Source organism: Podarcis vaucheri, assembly GCF_965113315.1.
Source record: "Podarcis vaucheri genome assembly, chromosome: 11".
Classification (NCBI taxonomy): domain Eukaryota; kingdom Metazoa; phylum Chordata; class Lepidosauria; order Squamata; family Lacertidae; genus Podarcis; species Podarcis vaucheri.
In genome coordinates this window covers 19991857-20006144 of record NC_138749.1, presented here as the reverse complement: position 1 = coordinate 20006144, position 14288 = coordinate 19991857, and the positions used below count along the sequence as shown (strand labels likewise).

At 43.3% G+C, this 14288-nt stretch overlaps 2 protein-coding genes across 2 annotated transcripts in view; one reads left to right on the top strand and one right to left on the bottom strand.

Annotated features, from left to right (window-relative positions):
• The window catches only part of PLCXD3 (phosphatidylinositol specific phospholipase C X domain containing 3), an 85454-nt gene extending 72660 nt beyond the window's left edge, over positions 1–12794 (top strand). Inside the window, exon 3 of the mRNA XM_082242194.1 lies at positions 7688–12794. Within this exon, the coding sequence (XP_082098320.1) occupies positions 7688–7844 (157 nt within the window). The 3' untranslated portion in view covers positions 7845–12794. The remainder of the gene's footprint in view (positions 1–7687) is intronic.
• The window catches only part of RIMOC1 (RAB7A interacting MON1-CCZ1 complex subunit 1), a 375501-nt gene that overhangs the window by 228506 nt on the left and 132707 nt on the right, over positions 1–14288 (bottom strand). The window lies entirely within an intron of this gene.

The following is a 14288-nucleotide window of genomic DNA, read 5'->3' as shown; positions in this document are numbered from 1 at the left end:
CACTGAAGAAGGGCCTCAGATCATGATTTCAGAGTCCAGGTTGGTTTAAAGGCAAATCTTCATAATCCCCCCCTTATACCACTGACTTGCCTTTTCCCTAAACTAAAGAGTCCCAGATGCTGCAACCTTTATGTGGGGCTTAGAGGAAATATAAAATGCCACCTTCATTAAATCATCCTCTGAATATTCCCTGAATATGTATAGCGTATAATGCTTGTTACAACCTCTTACAATGGATGAATTATCTATCAGCAAGGCAGTTAAATAACTTTTTTAATAAGTCTAGGTAGCAGTGTCAAATGACCTCCGTCCCGAGGCCCACGGTGCTTGCTGGCTCTTGTCTGCATCTACCGAACCACATCAGCCCAATAAATTGACAGAAATTACCGTAATTGCTCCACATGGAATTCTAGGACTTGCTGGCCTTGAATATAGTCAGCCAGCAAGGAGGCTTTTGATGCGATCTGTCTACTATAGCAGAGGCCAGTTCAAAGGATCCAATTAAAAGAGGGGCTGAGACTCCGTATGGGAGAGGAAGGCGAATTCCTCAGCCGGCAAATATAAATGGTGGGAAGGGTATCTGTAGCAGGAGTGCAGGGTTTTTCACAACGGCATGCAAATGCAATGTCGCCTCCAACGCCTCTCCCTCACGCCTGTGGGAGTTTGAACAGAGGGTTTATCTTGTCACCAAAGAAGGTCAATGGGAATAGACACCACAGTCAGGCCCTCTGTGGTCTCCCGTGAGACTGGCTGACTGTAACAGAAGGTATGCCTTGGCAGCCCATCTGTCTGGGAAACACAACAGACCTCGATGACTAGGCAGCTAGCCATCCTTCGTTAAACCTTTGGTGTGTTTTGAAGCTTCCTGCAAAAGCCAACCATTTCCCTCATGCGTAACTAGACGTACTCCTGGCCTGGACCCTTCCAGCGACACTACCGCTCATCTAAATGTTCAGCTGTCGTTAAAATTAACAACATTAATAATACGACTCTTCTTTAGTCATGGAGAAATGAGAACACAGACCAGTTACTGTAAGTCAGGGGCAGGGAACACTTTCCTGCTTGGGGGCTGCAAAATTGTGGGCACAAGCCAGGGGTAGGTGGGGCAGGAGCTAAAAGTGGATGTGGTTTCAATGCACACATACATCTTCATCCTGCATCCAAGCAGCAGGAGCCGTGATCACAGGCTAAAGGCACATTCCAGCCTGTAAAAAGCTCTTCGGGGCGTCTGGAGCAGAGTCGGTGATAGGTGTGTCCTGAGAAGGGGTGTGAACTGGGGAGGGCATGGCCTAGAGAGAATCCTGAGGGCCATTTTGGTCCCTGGGCCTGAAGTTCACCAGCCCTGCTCTAAGAACTGCTTTGGTCGCGCTGTGTGATGACTTCTGTTGGGGAGAGACAAGGGGAATGTGTCCCTGTGTGGAGCCAGTGGGATATACTGGTTAAGAGCAGTAGACTCATAATCTGGTGAACCGGGTTTGCGTCTCTGCTCCTTCACATGCAGCTGCTGGGTGACCTTGGTCTAGTCACACTTCTTTGAAGTCTCTCAGCCCCACTCACCTCACAGAGTGTTTGTTGTGGGGGAGGAAGGGAAAGGAGAATGTTAGCCGCTTTGAGACTCCTTCGGGTAGCGATAAAGCGGGATATCAAATCCAAACTCCTCCTCCTCCTCCTCCTCCTCCTCTTCTTCTGTTAATTCTCCTCAACCTCTCAACAGCTTTTCATACCATTGACCATGGCATCCTTCTTGAGCGGGTGTCCAAGTTAGAGGTGGGTGGCTTTGAGGTGGTTGCTGTCCTGCCTGATGGTTACTTCCAGGGAGTGTTGCTTGGGGAGTGTTCTTCAGCCCTGTGGAGCCTTCAATTTGGGGTTCCTTGGGGTTCGATTTTATCCCTTATGCTGTCTAACATCTGCATGAAATGACTGGGTGGGTTTATCCAAAGTTTTGGAGTACACTGTCGGCAATTTGCTGATGACCCACAGCTCTGCTTCCCCTTTACATCTGTGGGTGAGGCAGTGGATGTGCTGGACTGTTGTCTTGCCTCAGTAATGGACTGGATGAGAGCCAACAAAGACTTGGGCACTGTTAGTGGGTGGTTCCCTAGACCAGATGGTTGGGGGGCTGGCTGATCTGGAGGAGCGGATACATAGTTTGGGGGTACTTCTGGGTCTGTTGCTTTTGGAAAAGCCCCCACTCCATTTCAAAACAGGACATTGGAAAGTAATGTGCAAGTAGCTTCTTGGTGACATGGATGATGATGTTGGACTTCACCACCCATCAGCCCCATCCAACATGGCCAAAATCAGGATTATGGGAATTGTAGTCCAACAAATTCTTGAATGCCACAGGTTCCCTGTCCCTGACATAGATTCTTTCCTGATCTCAGGGCATCAGCCAAGTTCTTCATTCTTATAAGCATCAGGCTCATTGGAAATAAGTGGAAGTAACTTTTACAAATTTATGAATTCAGCTTTTCTAAATTGCCATTCGGCAGCCGTGGAATTCATTCTGCTGAAATGCTTATCTATAATTCAGCACTCTCCAATTGCTGGATAAAATTTGGAAGCATATTCAATCAGATGGCACAGTTTAACATTTTGAGGCTGGATGAACATTTTAATATGATTGATCACTACCCGGTAGTTTCTTGGCAACAATCATGAGCTGATTACTTCCCCCATTCCTCGCCCCTGTGTGATCAGTTCCTTTTAATAAGGAACCACCACCGACTTGGAGGACTTGTGTTTCTTGGTGGGATACAACAAACAAGCTCAGCCAGTGGAAACCTGTGCAAGCACTTCCACTAACACAATGCCTCCCTCTCCCTCCCCCCCATGTCCCCTGCATCTCTCAAATAGGCTTCGGGAGGGGGGCAGAAGATCCCCTGAGCAGTATGCAGGGGGGAGAGAGGTCAGGTCATTCCACCAGCCAGTGGAATGAGCAGTGATAGAGCAGTGATAGAGCAGTCTACTAACACTATGCTGAATTCCTCTCTCTGGTTGCAAAGACCAGGCTGAGAGATAAGCAAACAGCATAATATAGCCCTCCAGATATTGTTGGACTACAGCTCCCATCATGCCTGACCATTGGCCATGCTGGATGGGAGTTGTAACCCAAGAACATCCCAGGCTTCTTCAGTGACCTGCCTCCTCTCTGCTTCTCTGCCCCACCTCAATTCAGCCTCTGATTCTGCCTCTGCTTCCGGACTGCTCTCCCAGCCTCTTCCTGCTCACTAGACCCTGTCGCGTCTTCGGCTTCTGACTCCTTCTCCTCCCAGTCTGCTCCCTCTTCTCCCTCATCACTGTCCCACCACCAGTTCCCTGGCTCTGAGCCTTCTTCCCTTAGGGGTTCCCCTGCTGGTGCCTCCCACCACTCCTTAGCATCCAGCCAGTCCATGACACTGGGTCACCCAATCCAGGCCAAGGCCACAGTGTAAGGGGACAGGAGACGTAACACTTGGCCTGCCCTGGCACCAATCTGAATCTCCACTGGTAGCTGTTACTTACTAGGGCTATGTACTGGATATGGCTGGTTCTCAGATCCTGAACTGGAGTGGGCTGATTTGGGGCAACCCAGGATTCATCCAGATTGGGTTGAGGCAGCCCAAGATTGGCCTGGGCCACGTAAGGTTCGCCTGGAGAGATTGGGGAATGTCAAAAGAGCTGGGGGTGATTGTGATGAGGAGAGGCAGAAGGAGATTTGCAGGCAACCGGCGTGTTTCTTTTCTCTCCCTGCAACTGCATGTTTCACCGTGTTTAAGTAGTCCAGGGGGGAAGAAGAAAACATTTGTCTCCTTCTCCCCATCCCTCTACCACATGACTGCCCAAGGCCCCCAAATTGGGTTGAGACTCAGATCTGCATACTCTAAGCTCCAGATAGTCTTGGTTCAGATCAGGGCCATTCTGTAGCATTGGAACCATAGCCCTGTTATTTATTCCGAGAAGAAAACTAGTACTGGCGCTTGGGGTGGGTGGGTATTTTGATGCAAACTTGAGGAATCATTAGGAACATTGCTAACAAACACTCTGTGAGGTGAGTGGGGCTGAGAGACTTCAGAGAAGTGTGACTAGCCCAAGGTCACCCAGCAGTTGCATGTGGAGGAGCGGGGAAGCGAACCCGGTTCACCAGATTACGAGTCCACCGCTCTGAACCACTACACCACACTGTGATGGATCTTTCTCTGACTCTCCAAAGACCTTGGCTACCTGCAGGTTTTTGTATTGGGAAAGAGAAACACATTGGGCCAGACACATAATCCACTTTCTCTCCCCCTCTCCCCCTCTTTTTTAACAGCTAACCAGAAGGTGTTTATTGCTAATGTCAGGGTGTATAATGTAGCTGTTTTATGTTTCTAAGAGCATCCAGCCATGTGGGTATCTGCCATGCCACATGGGCTGTGCTTTCGCTGAATAAACTGCTTAATGAGGCCAATTACAGGGATGGAGGCACTGGGAATTACAAGGAATGGTAAACAAGACAAGGGACAAATTTGATTTTGTTTGAATTCTAATAAGGAACCACCTAATTCTTACTTCTCAAGCCAATATGTGAACCAAAACACATCTATCTTTTGAAATTCGTCCTTCTCCAAATTTTGCGATACAGTTCTCCAGCCAAACAAAAATGTACATATTAGGGGAAAGTGTGCATAACATGCACATATTAGTGAAAATGACTTTTAAAACGCATAATAGTGAAAATTGATAGCAATCATGTGCATAGTAATCAAAATTGCATACAAAATGTAGTTTATTGGCAGAAATTTGCACAAAATGTTAACACATTTATATGAGGTGTTTGGTTTATAATTTTTTTTTAAATTGCTGCAGGAATGTGAAGAATTTTTTTTTATAAAGTTTTTATTGCGTTTCTTTTCATAGGTTCACAGGTTCAGTCACAAAACAACAGGCAAGAGACAGTTTTCAAAAATAAAGAAAAATAGAGAAAAAGAGAAAATTAAATATGCTTCAGATCATCTTTCAAGGAGTTACTTTCCATTGGACCTCCTCACATCCTCCCAGCATTGCATTCTTTAATCTAACAATATCAGCAATTTATTACCTTATTTCACCACTTCTTATACCTTTGGATTCATTATGTTACCAATTTCAAAAATTTGTAATTTAATTTTAATACTTTTATAATAAACATAATATATTTATTTCGAATTTATCTCCTTTTTTTGTCATCACTTACTTTATCATTTACCTAATCAAATTGCGGAAGCATAACGTTTCCTAATCGTGCACAATCTTAACATTCAAACAACTTATAGTATTTTTGCAAATAGTCCTTGAATTTTTTCCAGTCCTCCTCAATTGTTTCTTCGCTCAGATCTCGGATTCTGCCAGTCATTTCTGCCAACTCCACATAGTCCATCAACTGCGCCTGCCAGTCCTCCAGTGTGGGTAAATCTTGTGTCTTCCAGTGCTTTGCAATAAGTATTCTTGCTGCTGTGGTTGCATACATAAACAAAGTTCTATCTTTCTTTGAAACCTTCCGGTCCACCATGCCCAGAAGGAAAGCCTCCGGTTTCTTGGGGAAGGTATATTTAAATACCTTTTTCAATTCGTTATATATCATTTCCCAGAAGGCCTTTACTTTCGGGCAGGTCCACCAGAGGTGAAAGAATGTCCCTTCTGCCTCCTTACATTTCCAGCATTTGTTATCAGACAGGTGGTATATTTTAGCCAACTTGACTGGGGTCATGTACCACCGGTATACCATTTTCATAATGTTTTCTTTCAAGGCAGTACATGCCGTAAATTTCATACCGGTGTTCCATAACCTTTCCCAGTCCTCAGACATAATGTTATGTCCTACATCCTGTGCCCATTTTATCATAGCAGATTTAACTGTCTCATCCTGTGTATTCCATTTAAGCAGCAAGTTATACATTCTCGAAAGTACCTTAGTTTTTGGCTCTAGCAACTCCGTCTCCAGTTTCGATTTCTCCACCTGGAAACCAACTTTTTTATCCATTTTAAAGACCTCTTGAATTTGAGCGTAATGTAGCCAATCTCGCACCTTGTTTTTTAGTTTGTCCTGGCTCTGTAGTTTCCAGTTATCTCCAGATCTTTCAATTAATTCCCAATATTTTGGCCAGTAGGCCTCCATATTGGGCCTTTTTTTGAGAACCTTGGCCTCCACCGGTGATAGCCACCTCGGGGTCTTATTTTCTAATAAATCCTTATACTTCATCCAGACGGCGAAAATTGATTTTCTGACAATATGGTTTTTAAACAATTTATGCACTTTCGCCTTGTCATACCACAAATATGCATGCCAACCAAAAGCGTTATCAAACCCTTCCAGATCTAGGACATCAGTGTTCTCCAACAAGAACCAGTCTTTTAACCAGCAGAAGGCTGCAGCTTCGTAATATAGCCTTAAGTCCGGCAGGGCAAACCCCCCTCTTTCCTTTGAGTCAGTTAGTATTTTAAATTTTATTCGGGGCTTTTTGCCCTGCCAGACAAACCTAGATATATCCTTCTGCCATCTTCCAAAGCATTCCACTCTGTCCACGACCTGTAGGGTTTGAAACAGAAATAACATCTTCGGCAAAACACACATCTTTATAGCTGCAATTCGACCTGACAAGGTAAGTTTCAATCTTGACCAAATTTCCAAGTCCTTTTTAATTTCCAACCAGCATTTTTCATAATTATCTTTAAATAAATTCAGGTTTTTGGTGGACAAAAATACCCCCAGGTACTTCACTTTTTTAACCACACTTAATTCTGTTTCTTTCTGGTACCCCTCCGTCTCTATAAGTGTTAAATTTTTAGTCAAAACCTTAGTTTTTTGTTTGTTTAGCTTAAATCCCGCCACCCGACCAAACTCCGAGATCAGTTCAAGAACTCTTTTTGTGCTAGATTCTGGCTCCTGTAATGTTAAGACTAGGTCATCTGCAAATGCTTTCAGTTTGTACTGTTTCGCTCCGACCACTATACCAGGAATGTGAAGAATTGAATTTATGTTTGAGAAACTGAGAAACCCAAACTAATGGATCTATACATCCTTAAACAAATATGTCCATCCTTAAACAAGACACACTACCTCCAGCCCAGGGAAAACACCTACTTGGTTTTTTTCTTCTCGTTGCCATGTACATATGGAATATTTTCATTAAAATGGTTCAGATTTTGGTTGTGATTTGAATTTTAAGATTATCTGTGGAAGGAAAAATATACTTTCCTACCTGTGAACTTCTCCTCTTGAGGAGAATTAAATGAAGTAGACTTTTGTTAAGTTGGATTCTCTGCTGCAAGTTTTCCAATTGTATTTGCTACCTCCATTTTTATTTATTTTTGAGACCTGGCCCATCAGGGTGGGGAACCGTTGGCCCTCCTGATGTTTCTGAACTTCAGTCGGAACATCAAAACCCAGAGAACATCCAAAATGAAACAGAAAACAAAAAATTCTCAAGATGCTGAGAATAAAATCCTATCTCTCTCTCTCTCTCTCTCTCTCTCTCTCTCTCTCTCCTCCGCCTGGCATCTTGAGGTATGTTAATGGGAGTTGGAGCCCAACAACATTGACAGGAGTTGTCACCATGTCTAAAACCATGGGAAGCCAATGCTGGTCATTGTAGATGGGCTGATGGTTTGACTCAATGTAAGGCGCCTTATGTCCCTGCACATTTGATGCTTTCAACGGTGGGTAATTTTTTCTCTTCTTCCTCCCCAGAGCGCTCCCCGCCATGATGCAGTGGGTCCAGACTCAGACACCGGGCGAAAGTGGTGTCAACATTGTCACTGCGGACTTTGTAGAACTTGGCGATTTTATCAGCACGATCATAAAACTGAACTACATCTTGGCTGAAGGCGAAGCTGATACGACTTGATAGTTCCGTAATGTGTCCGACATGCTCTAAAGTGGAACTCATCTCCCTTAGTTGTGTTAGGTTGTAATCTTGTGGCACAGATTTTGCAAGCACATGCTGAATATTATTCTTTTCTTTTGGAAATGCTGAGGACTTAGAAAGGATGAGGGGGGGGGAGAGAAAGAAAATGGGTTGTTGCTTTTCTACTTGGTCTGATCATTTCTTGACATTGATTAGCTTGTGTCTCATGAAACCCAACCAGGTTTCATTTACACAGTTATCTTATTCAAGAAAGCCATTCATAGATATTTCTCCAACAACCACATGTGGTTTTGGCCATATTGAGGATCATTCGCTATGCTTAACTTGTAACTGGCGTTCATGAATTGCCCTTTGTCTGTGCAGTAGATTCTCATTGTCTTTAGTAATTCTGCTGCTGAACAAGAACATTGTATAGTCTTATCCAGGTGCTCCATATATATATATAGAAATGTTTCAGAAATTGGTGGCATCAGGTTTGTTGAACTCAGGTGGGAGGGGAGGATATGGCATCATAAAGAAAAGACCAGTCAAAAGTTAACAGTTGCAGTTACAATGCCTAATAACTTGCAGATTTCCTGAAATTTTTAAACATTTCAAATATATGTTGCTATTGCTTTTAAAAGAAGTTCCCCATTGTGAGTCTAATTCTGTCTTCTCCTGTGAGGGGCAGAAGGCCTGTCATAGACTTATGCACAGAGTTTCATTATGCAGTTTTAGAGGGTAACTCTACATTACCATTTGGAACCATGGCTTCCTGAGAAGTCAATTAAAAAAAAATCATTATATTGATTTGTCACTTTAGTTAGTTAGTTATAAAATGCATTAAACACCTTTGGGGAGTAGGAATGCAATGGAGCATCCACGGAAAGGGCATGACTGGAATCCTGAATGGAAGCACTCCATGCTGCAGCGTTCTGTTGCAAGCCCCATTTGTTAAGCTAAAATAAGCTTTTATTGTCTGAATCAATGATGAAAAGCTATTGCTTCTAAAGCAGGAGTTTCCAAAATGTGGTCCATGAGCTTCATTCAGGTAGTGTGCAGCATGTCTGTGGATTTGTGTTTCAAGATGGGAGAAGGCACACCTATCCCATTAAATAATGGTACTGAATTTTAATTGTGTTTTTGTTGCTTCTTTTATTCCTTATATTGGATTTTATTGTACTACAGTTTGCATTCTATGGAATTCAAATTATAGTACTGTAAGCTGCAATATAGAAGAAACAAAAGAAGTAATTAAAAAATGCAATTAAAAGCTACAACAAGTAGCACCACACATTACAGTTGCTACAACAGGCAGAAAAAACAATAAGTGGTCCGCGAGGAGGGAGAGAACCACTGTTCTAGAGAAAGTTACAAAGGAAGACTGCCCCATGTTGTTCTTAAAGGAATATCCAAAATGTTTATATACTTAACCATGTGAAGAAGTACCTCACACATAAACATATCCTAGAATTCAGAGATATAGTTGGAAGATATGTAATCCTCCCCCCTCGGGCATTTTTCCTCATAGTACTCACAGGTATGAAGTACCAGTACTTCTTTTGTGGCCCATGGCAGCCAATTTGGGCTGGCACCTATGGTACTTTTATCAATATATACCAGCACCTCTTTTTTTAACCCCCCAAAAGAGAGAGCACATGAGAAGTACCTCATAACATCATAAGACCTCATAACAGAACATGAAGAAGAGGTCTGATAATTTATTTGAATTTTCAGAGAAATCTGAGAAACAGCCTAGCTTAGTTGATCTACCAGCTGTTGCTCTGTCACGGGTCTTCTCAGTCTGTGGACACCATACGTAAATTCAGATCTTTCACAATCTTAGCCCCACTTCAACTATCTCTATTTCTTCACCTCTGGATCCCACATTACTCTATGATCTCATCCCTTTTCCTCTTTTAACTCTCCCCTCCCTTGCTTCACTATGACTGGAAAACCTTCAAGTCACTTCGATTGTCCCACTCAGTGGTGAAATGTTCGCTGTAATTCTAGACTCTCAGCTTAGTGGTTTTACAGGGAAGTTGTTTAGTGGGGTAAGACATATTATTCCACTTATTTCAAAATGTCAGCTGGGGATCCTACAGCTCATTCTGCTGAAGGGGACCCTAGATTTCTGCTCCAAAGTCCAGCCTTAACTGCACCTCCATTTCTGCTAGGACAACAGTAATGGGTGTGCAATATTCCCATATTCAGCAAATTGTGCTCCAGGGTAGCAAGATTCCAAGTTTCTTCCCTCCCTGAGGCTCCTTCTTTTAGTAATATCCCCAGATCTTGCTTCTATTCCCACCTGTCCAAACTCATTTGTGTGATGGATTATTGGGTCAGTGGCAAAGCACAGGATTTGCATGCACAGGGTTCCAATTTTGGTCTCTGGCATCTCTGGCAAAAGCAGGCGTGACCACAGACTATGCTTCTTGGCACTGGCAGGAGTCAGAGTCCAACAACATCTGCAGGGTCACAGGTTCCCCCAGTCCCAAGTTACAGGGATCAGAAGGGTTGGTAGAAATCTTTGCCTCAAACTCTGCAGAGCCTCTGTCAGTCCCATTACTGGGAAAGACAGACCAATGGTGTGACAGTAGAGAGTATCCTAGTCCATATATGAATGGATAGTTGCCCAGGTTTCCCCTGTGCTCATGCACTCAAGCAAATATCAGTTGTGGAGCTGGTGGGAAAGCTGCCAAAGGGGAGTTTCCCCAAGTCCACCATGACTAGTCTTTTGAGGAACCCCTGATAAACTTCCAAGGAATCCCATGGTTCCCCAAATCATAGCCTGAAAAAACCTTGGCCTTAGATGAATGACGACAAGAAAGACTAGACACTGAACATCTATGGGCTAATACTGTCAAATGTTCAAAGATGGCTCATCATCCAACATTGTCTGCTGAGTGGAGCATATGAAACATCTCACCAACATCTGACACCAATTTTTCATGGGAAGAAGTGATGTGGGGGGGGGGAATCAGTTGTTGTTGTTTAAAAAAAACTATTGGGAACAAACTTTCCAGAAGCAAGAATTATTCTGATCCAACACAGGAGCATAAGGAGCCTTCCGTAACAGTTACTGACGCAGATATGCTACCAAACGTACAACTGGATGGATTTCTCCATCCACATTGTCATGCATATCCAACATCTACGTTGAGACATCATTGGATGCGAATTAGGAATCTGCACCCAGAATTATCAGGTGTTGAGCATAGCTAAAGCCAGGGATGTTTTTCAGCTGGAACTTGTCAGAATTCAGTTCCGGCTCCTCTCAGGTTGGCGCCATTGCCATTGTAAGAGAACAAGGGAGGCTTCATGGTGAGTTCCAGCACCTCTTTTTCTAGAAAAGAGCACTGGCTAAAGCCAATATGTTTAGGGATGGGTATCCCTCTGTGTGGTTGTGGTTGTTTGGCCGAATCCCGTATTTCCATTTTAACACCCATTCAAATCCAGTGTGATTTTTTTTTTTAACTGGTTCAGTGGAATGTTCATAAATATTCCCTTCTGGTGTTGTAGGACAACAAAACACAGCTGCCTATTGTGCACCTAGGAAGAGGGCTTGGGGAACCTTTGGCCCTCCAGATGTTGCCAGACTCTGGCTCCCATCAGCCCCAGACATCCCATCAGCCCAACGTCAGGGCTAACTGACTCCTGACAACATCAAGAGGACCACAGGTTCTCCATTTCTGCCTTAGGCTGTACACACATTACCAGCTGCCAGTTATTCTTTTTCTCAATGTAGATTGAAGCTGGTTTGGGGGAGAATGCCTCAAAACACAGTATGTTGTTAGAAATGACAAGGTAGATAAGGATCATGTGTACACCACTTCCCCAACCAGCAGTGGGAGCAGACTGAGTGCAGAGTAAAAGCAGGAGTGTGTACACAGCCTTAGAGCAAGCAATTCTGAAGATGGATTGTCAGTCTGCTTTACAGAACAGCTTCAGTGTACTTTATTTCAAATAGGACACCTGGAGGGACAAGCCCAGCTGCCTGAACGCTGTCCTTTGTGTGGACCGTAAGAGCTCAGCCAATAACTAGTCTAGCTTCTTTTACAGTGAAGCAAAAGCTAATTGTGTATTATACAATGTGTGTGGCATAACTCTGCAGTAGCTTCTGTGTTTACATTGTTCTGAACTGTTCCCGTTTACCTGCCGACAAAAAAAGAAAGAAAGATCAAATGCGCTGTATACTCTGTAAAATGTATTGATTACCAATTTGTTAAAAGTTCAGTGATTCCTTCTTCCCCCAGCTCATAATTTTGAAATTGTGCCAGTGTTCCTGTAAGTTTTCACGTTTGTGTTTGTGTGTATGTATGTGTTCAGGGGTGTGGGGTGTGTACTACGTTGTACAATATATGAGAATTAGCAACTTCAGCCTCAATGGAAAGGGTAGTTGTGTTATCTTCCTTAATGCTACAAATGTTCCAGCTTGTGAAATCTTGAAGTTTCATGTGTGCTTGAGGATTAATGTATTTGGGCTGAGATCCAGAGAGCTCTTTAATAGAAAGACGTCTTTAAAAACCATTGAGTGCATGGATCTCTTGAAGCTCCCTAGATCTCACTCCTAGGGTTCGGTTGCTTTCCTTCTTAGTATGCAAGTTTTAATTGTAAAGATTTAAGAAAAATGAATGTTTGCTTTTTTTAAAAAAAATCAAAACAATGTCAAATATACAACCACAAATCTTACAATGGAATGAATTTGCAAGGATTGATTTGCAGGTTTCATGATAATTAAATTTGAAATTCAGCATAATCTGTGTTTCACTGCTAGGTTTCAAACCTGGGAAGGAGAGAGGGAGGGCAGGTTTTGTGACACTGAAACCAAAGTCAGATACCAAAAATTCTAGTTTTATTCCTGACACTTGGGATATAATATTTTAAAACAAACATAAATACATGCCTACACTATGCTAGGTTTGCTTTTCAATGTTCTGAATATTATAGCTATTATAGATAGGGGGGATTTGTCAAATTTCAAATGGAATGGAAAAAATTACTTCCACTCTAATTTATACAGCCAAGTCACGCAACCTCTTTAAATAATTCAGATGGTGCATTTGTCACAAACAATGAAGGGAATCACCAAACAAAAAAGGAAGCAGTTTTCATTCTGACACATATCAAACACTGGTGTTCTGTCCTCATCATTGAACCCATGCCTCTCCTTCAGTGGGTGATAACCAACCAAGTCATATACAAAGTAGACCCATTTAAAATCAATAGACAACTTCGTTGATTTCAGTGGGTTCACTCTAAGTAACACTGGGTATCCCACAGTATGCACTAACTTCTTTTTACCTAATTCAAGTACCGTATTTTTCGCCCTATAGGACGCACTTTTCCCCCTCCAAAAATGAAGGGGAAATGTGGGCGCGTCCTATGGGGCGAATACAGGCTTTCACTCCGGAGGGTTGCGCAGAGCTGCCTGCATTAGGAAGCCTCAGCACGCCCGGGCTTCGCACAGCTGTCCGCAAGCCTGGGTAGACTGGCGTGGCTCCCTAGGCTTGCGGATAGCAGGCTCTTCTGGGGGCTGGGGTCGGGGGGAAACTCGGGCTTCCCCCGCGCCAGCCCCGTGCCTGGGGGGGGGGAAATATTTTTTTCCTTTATTTCCCCCCCCCAAAAACTAGGCGTGTCCTATAGGGCGGTGCGTCCTATGGGGCGAAAAATACGGTACTGTAGCAACATTTTAGTGCCAACTGCCCCCCACCCAACGTTATCAAGTCTGGAATGGGTGGGAGTGGAAGTCAGTTGGCCAGCCATTTCACTGAAGTTCTGAGCAGAAGTGAAAACTGAGTCTGGTGTTTCTTTCACAGGGAGAAAAATTGATTCCGGCTATAATCCTAAATTCACTTACTCAACACAGTGGGACTTGCTTCTCTATCACCATCCACTTCTAAGTAGACATGACTAAGGATAAGATTACAATCCTGTGCATATTCACATGGGAGAAGACTCTGAGATTTACTTCTGAGCATAGGCTTGTAGTACACCTTCTGTTTTTTGAAAACCCACTTCTCGAATTAGGAGTCAATATAGTCCTGCTACCAAAATTCAACTGAAGATAATGCCATTCTTATTTGCAAATCATCATCATCATCTTTATTTATTGCCCACACTTCACCCTAAGGTCCCAGAGTGGTTTACAACAATTAGAATACAACATTAAAAACAATTAAAAACACCTTACAACCACAGAAACAAGATGAGTCCTACTGTGAAAGCGTTCATTGAGGCCAATTCAAATTTCGGTAGGAGGCAGCAGTTGTCACAAGGTAAGTACTTTGTGTGGGGCTGCGCATGAGGCAATCGTCTCTCCAGCTATTAGAAACATATGAAAATAAAGGGATGCCCTAAGCATGGAATTCACCACCACCACAATGGCTGACCACAACTGTAAGCTGCAGATTGAAGCCCCATTCCCACCCCTAGTCAGGTACC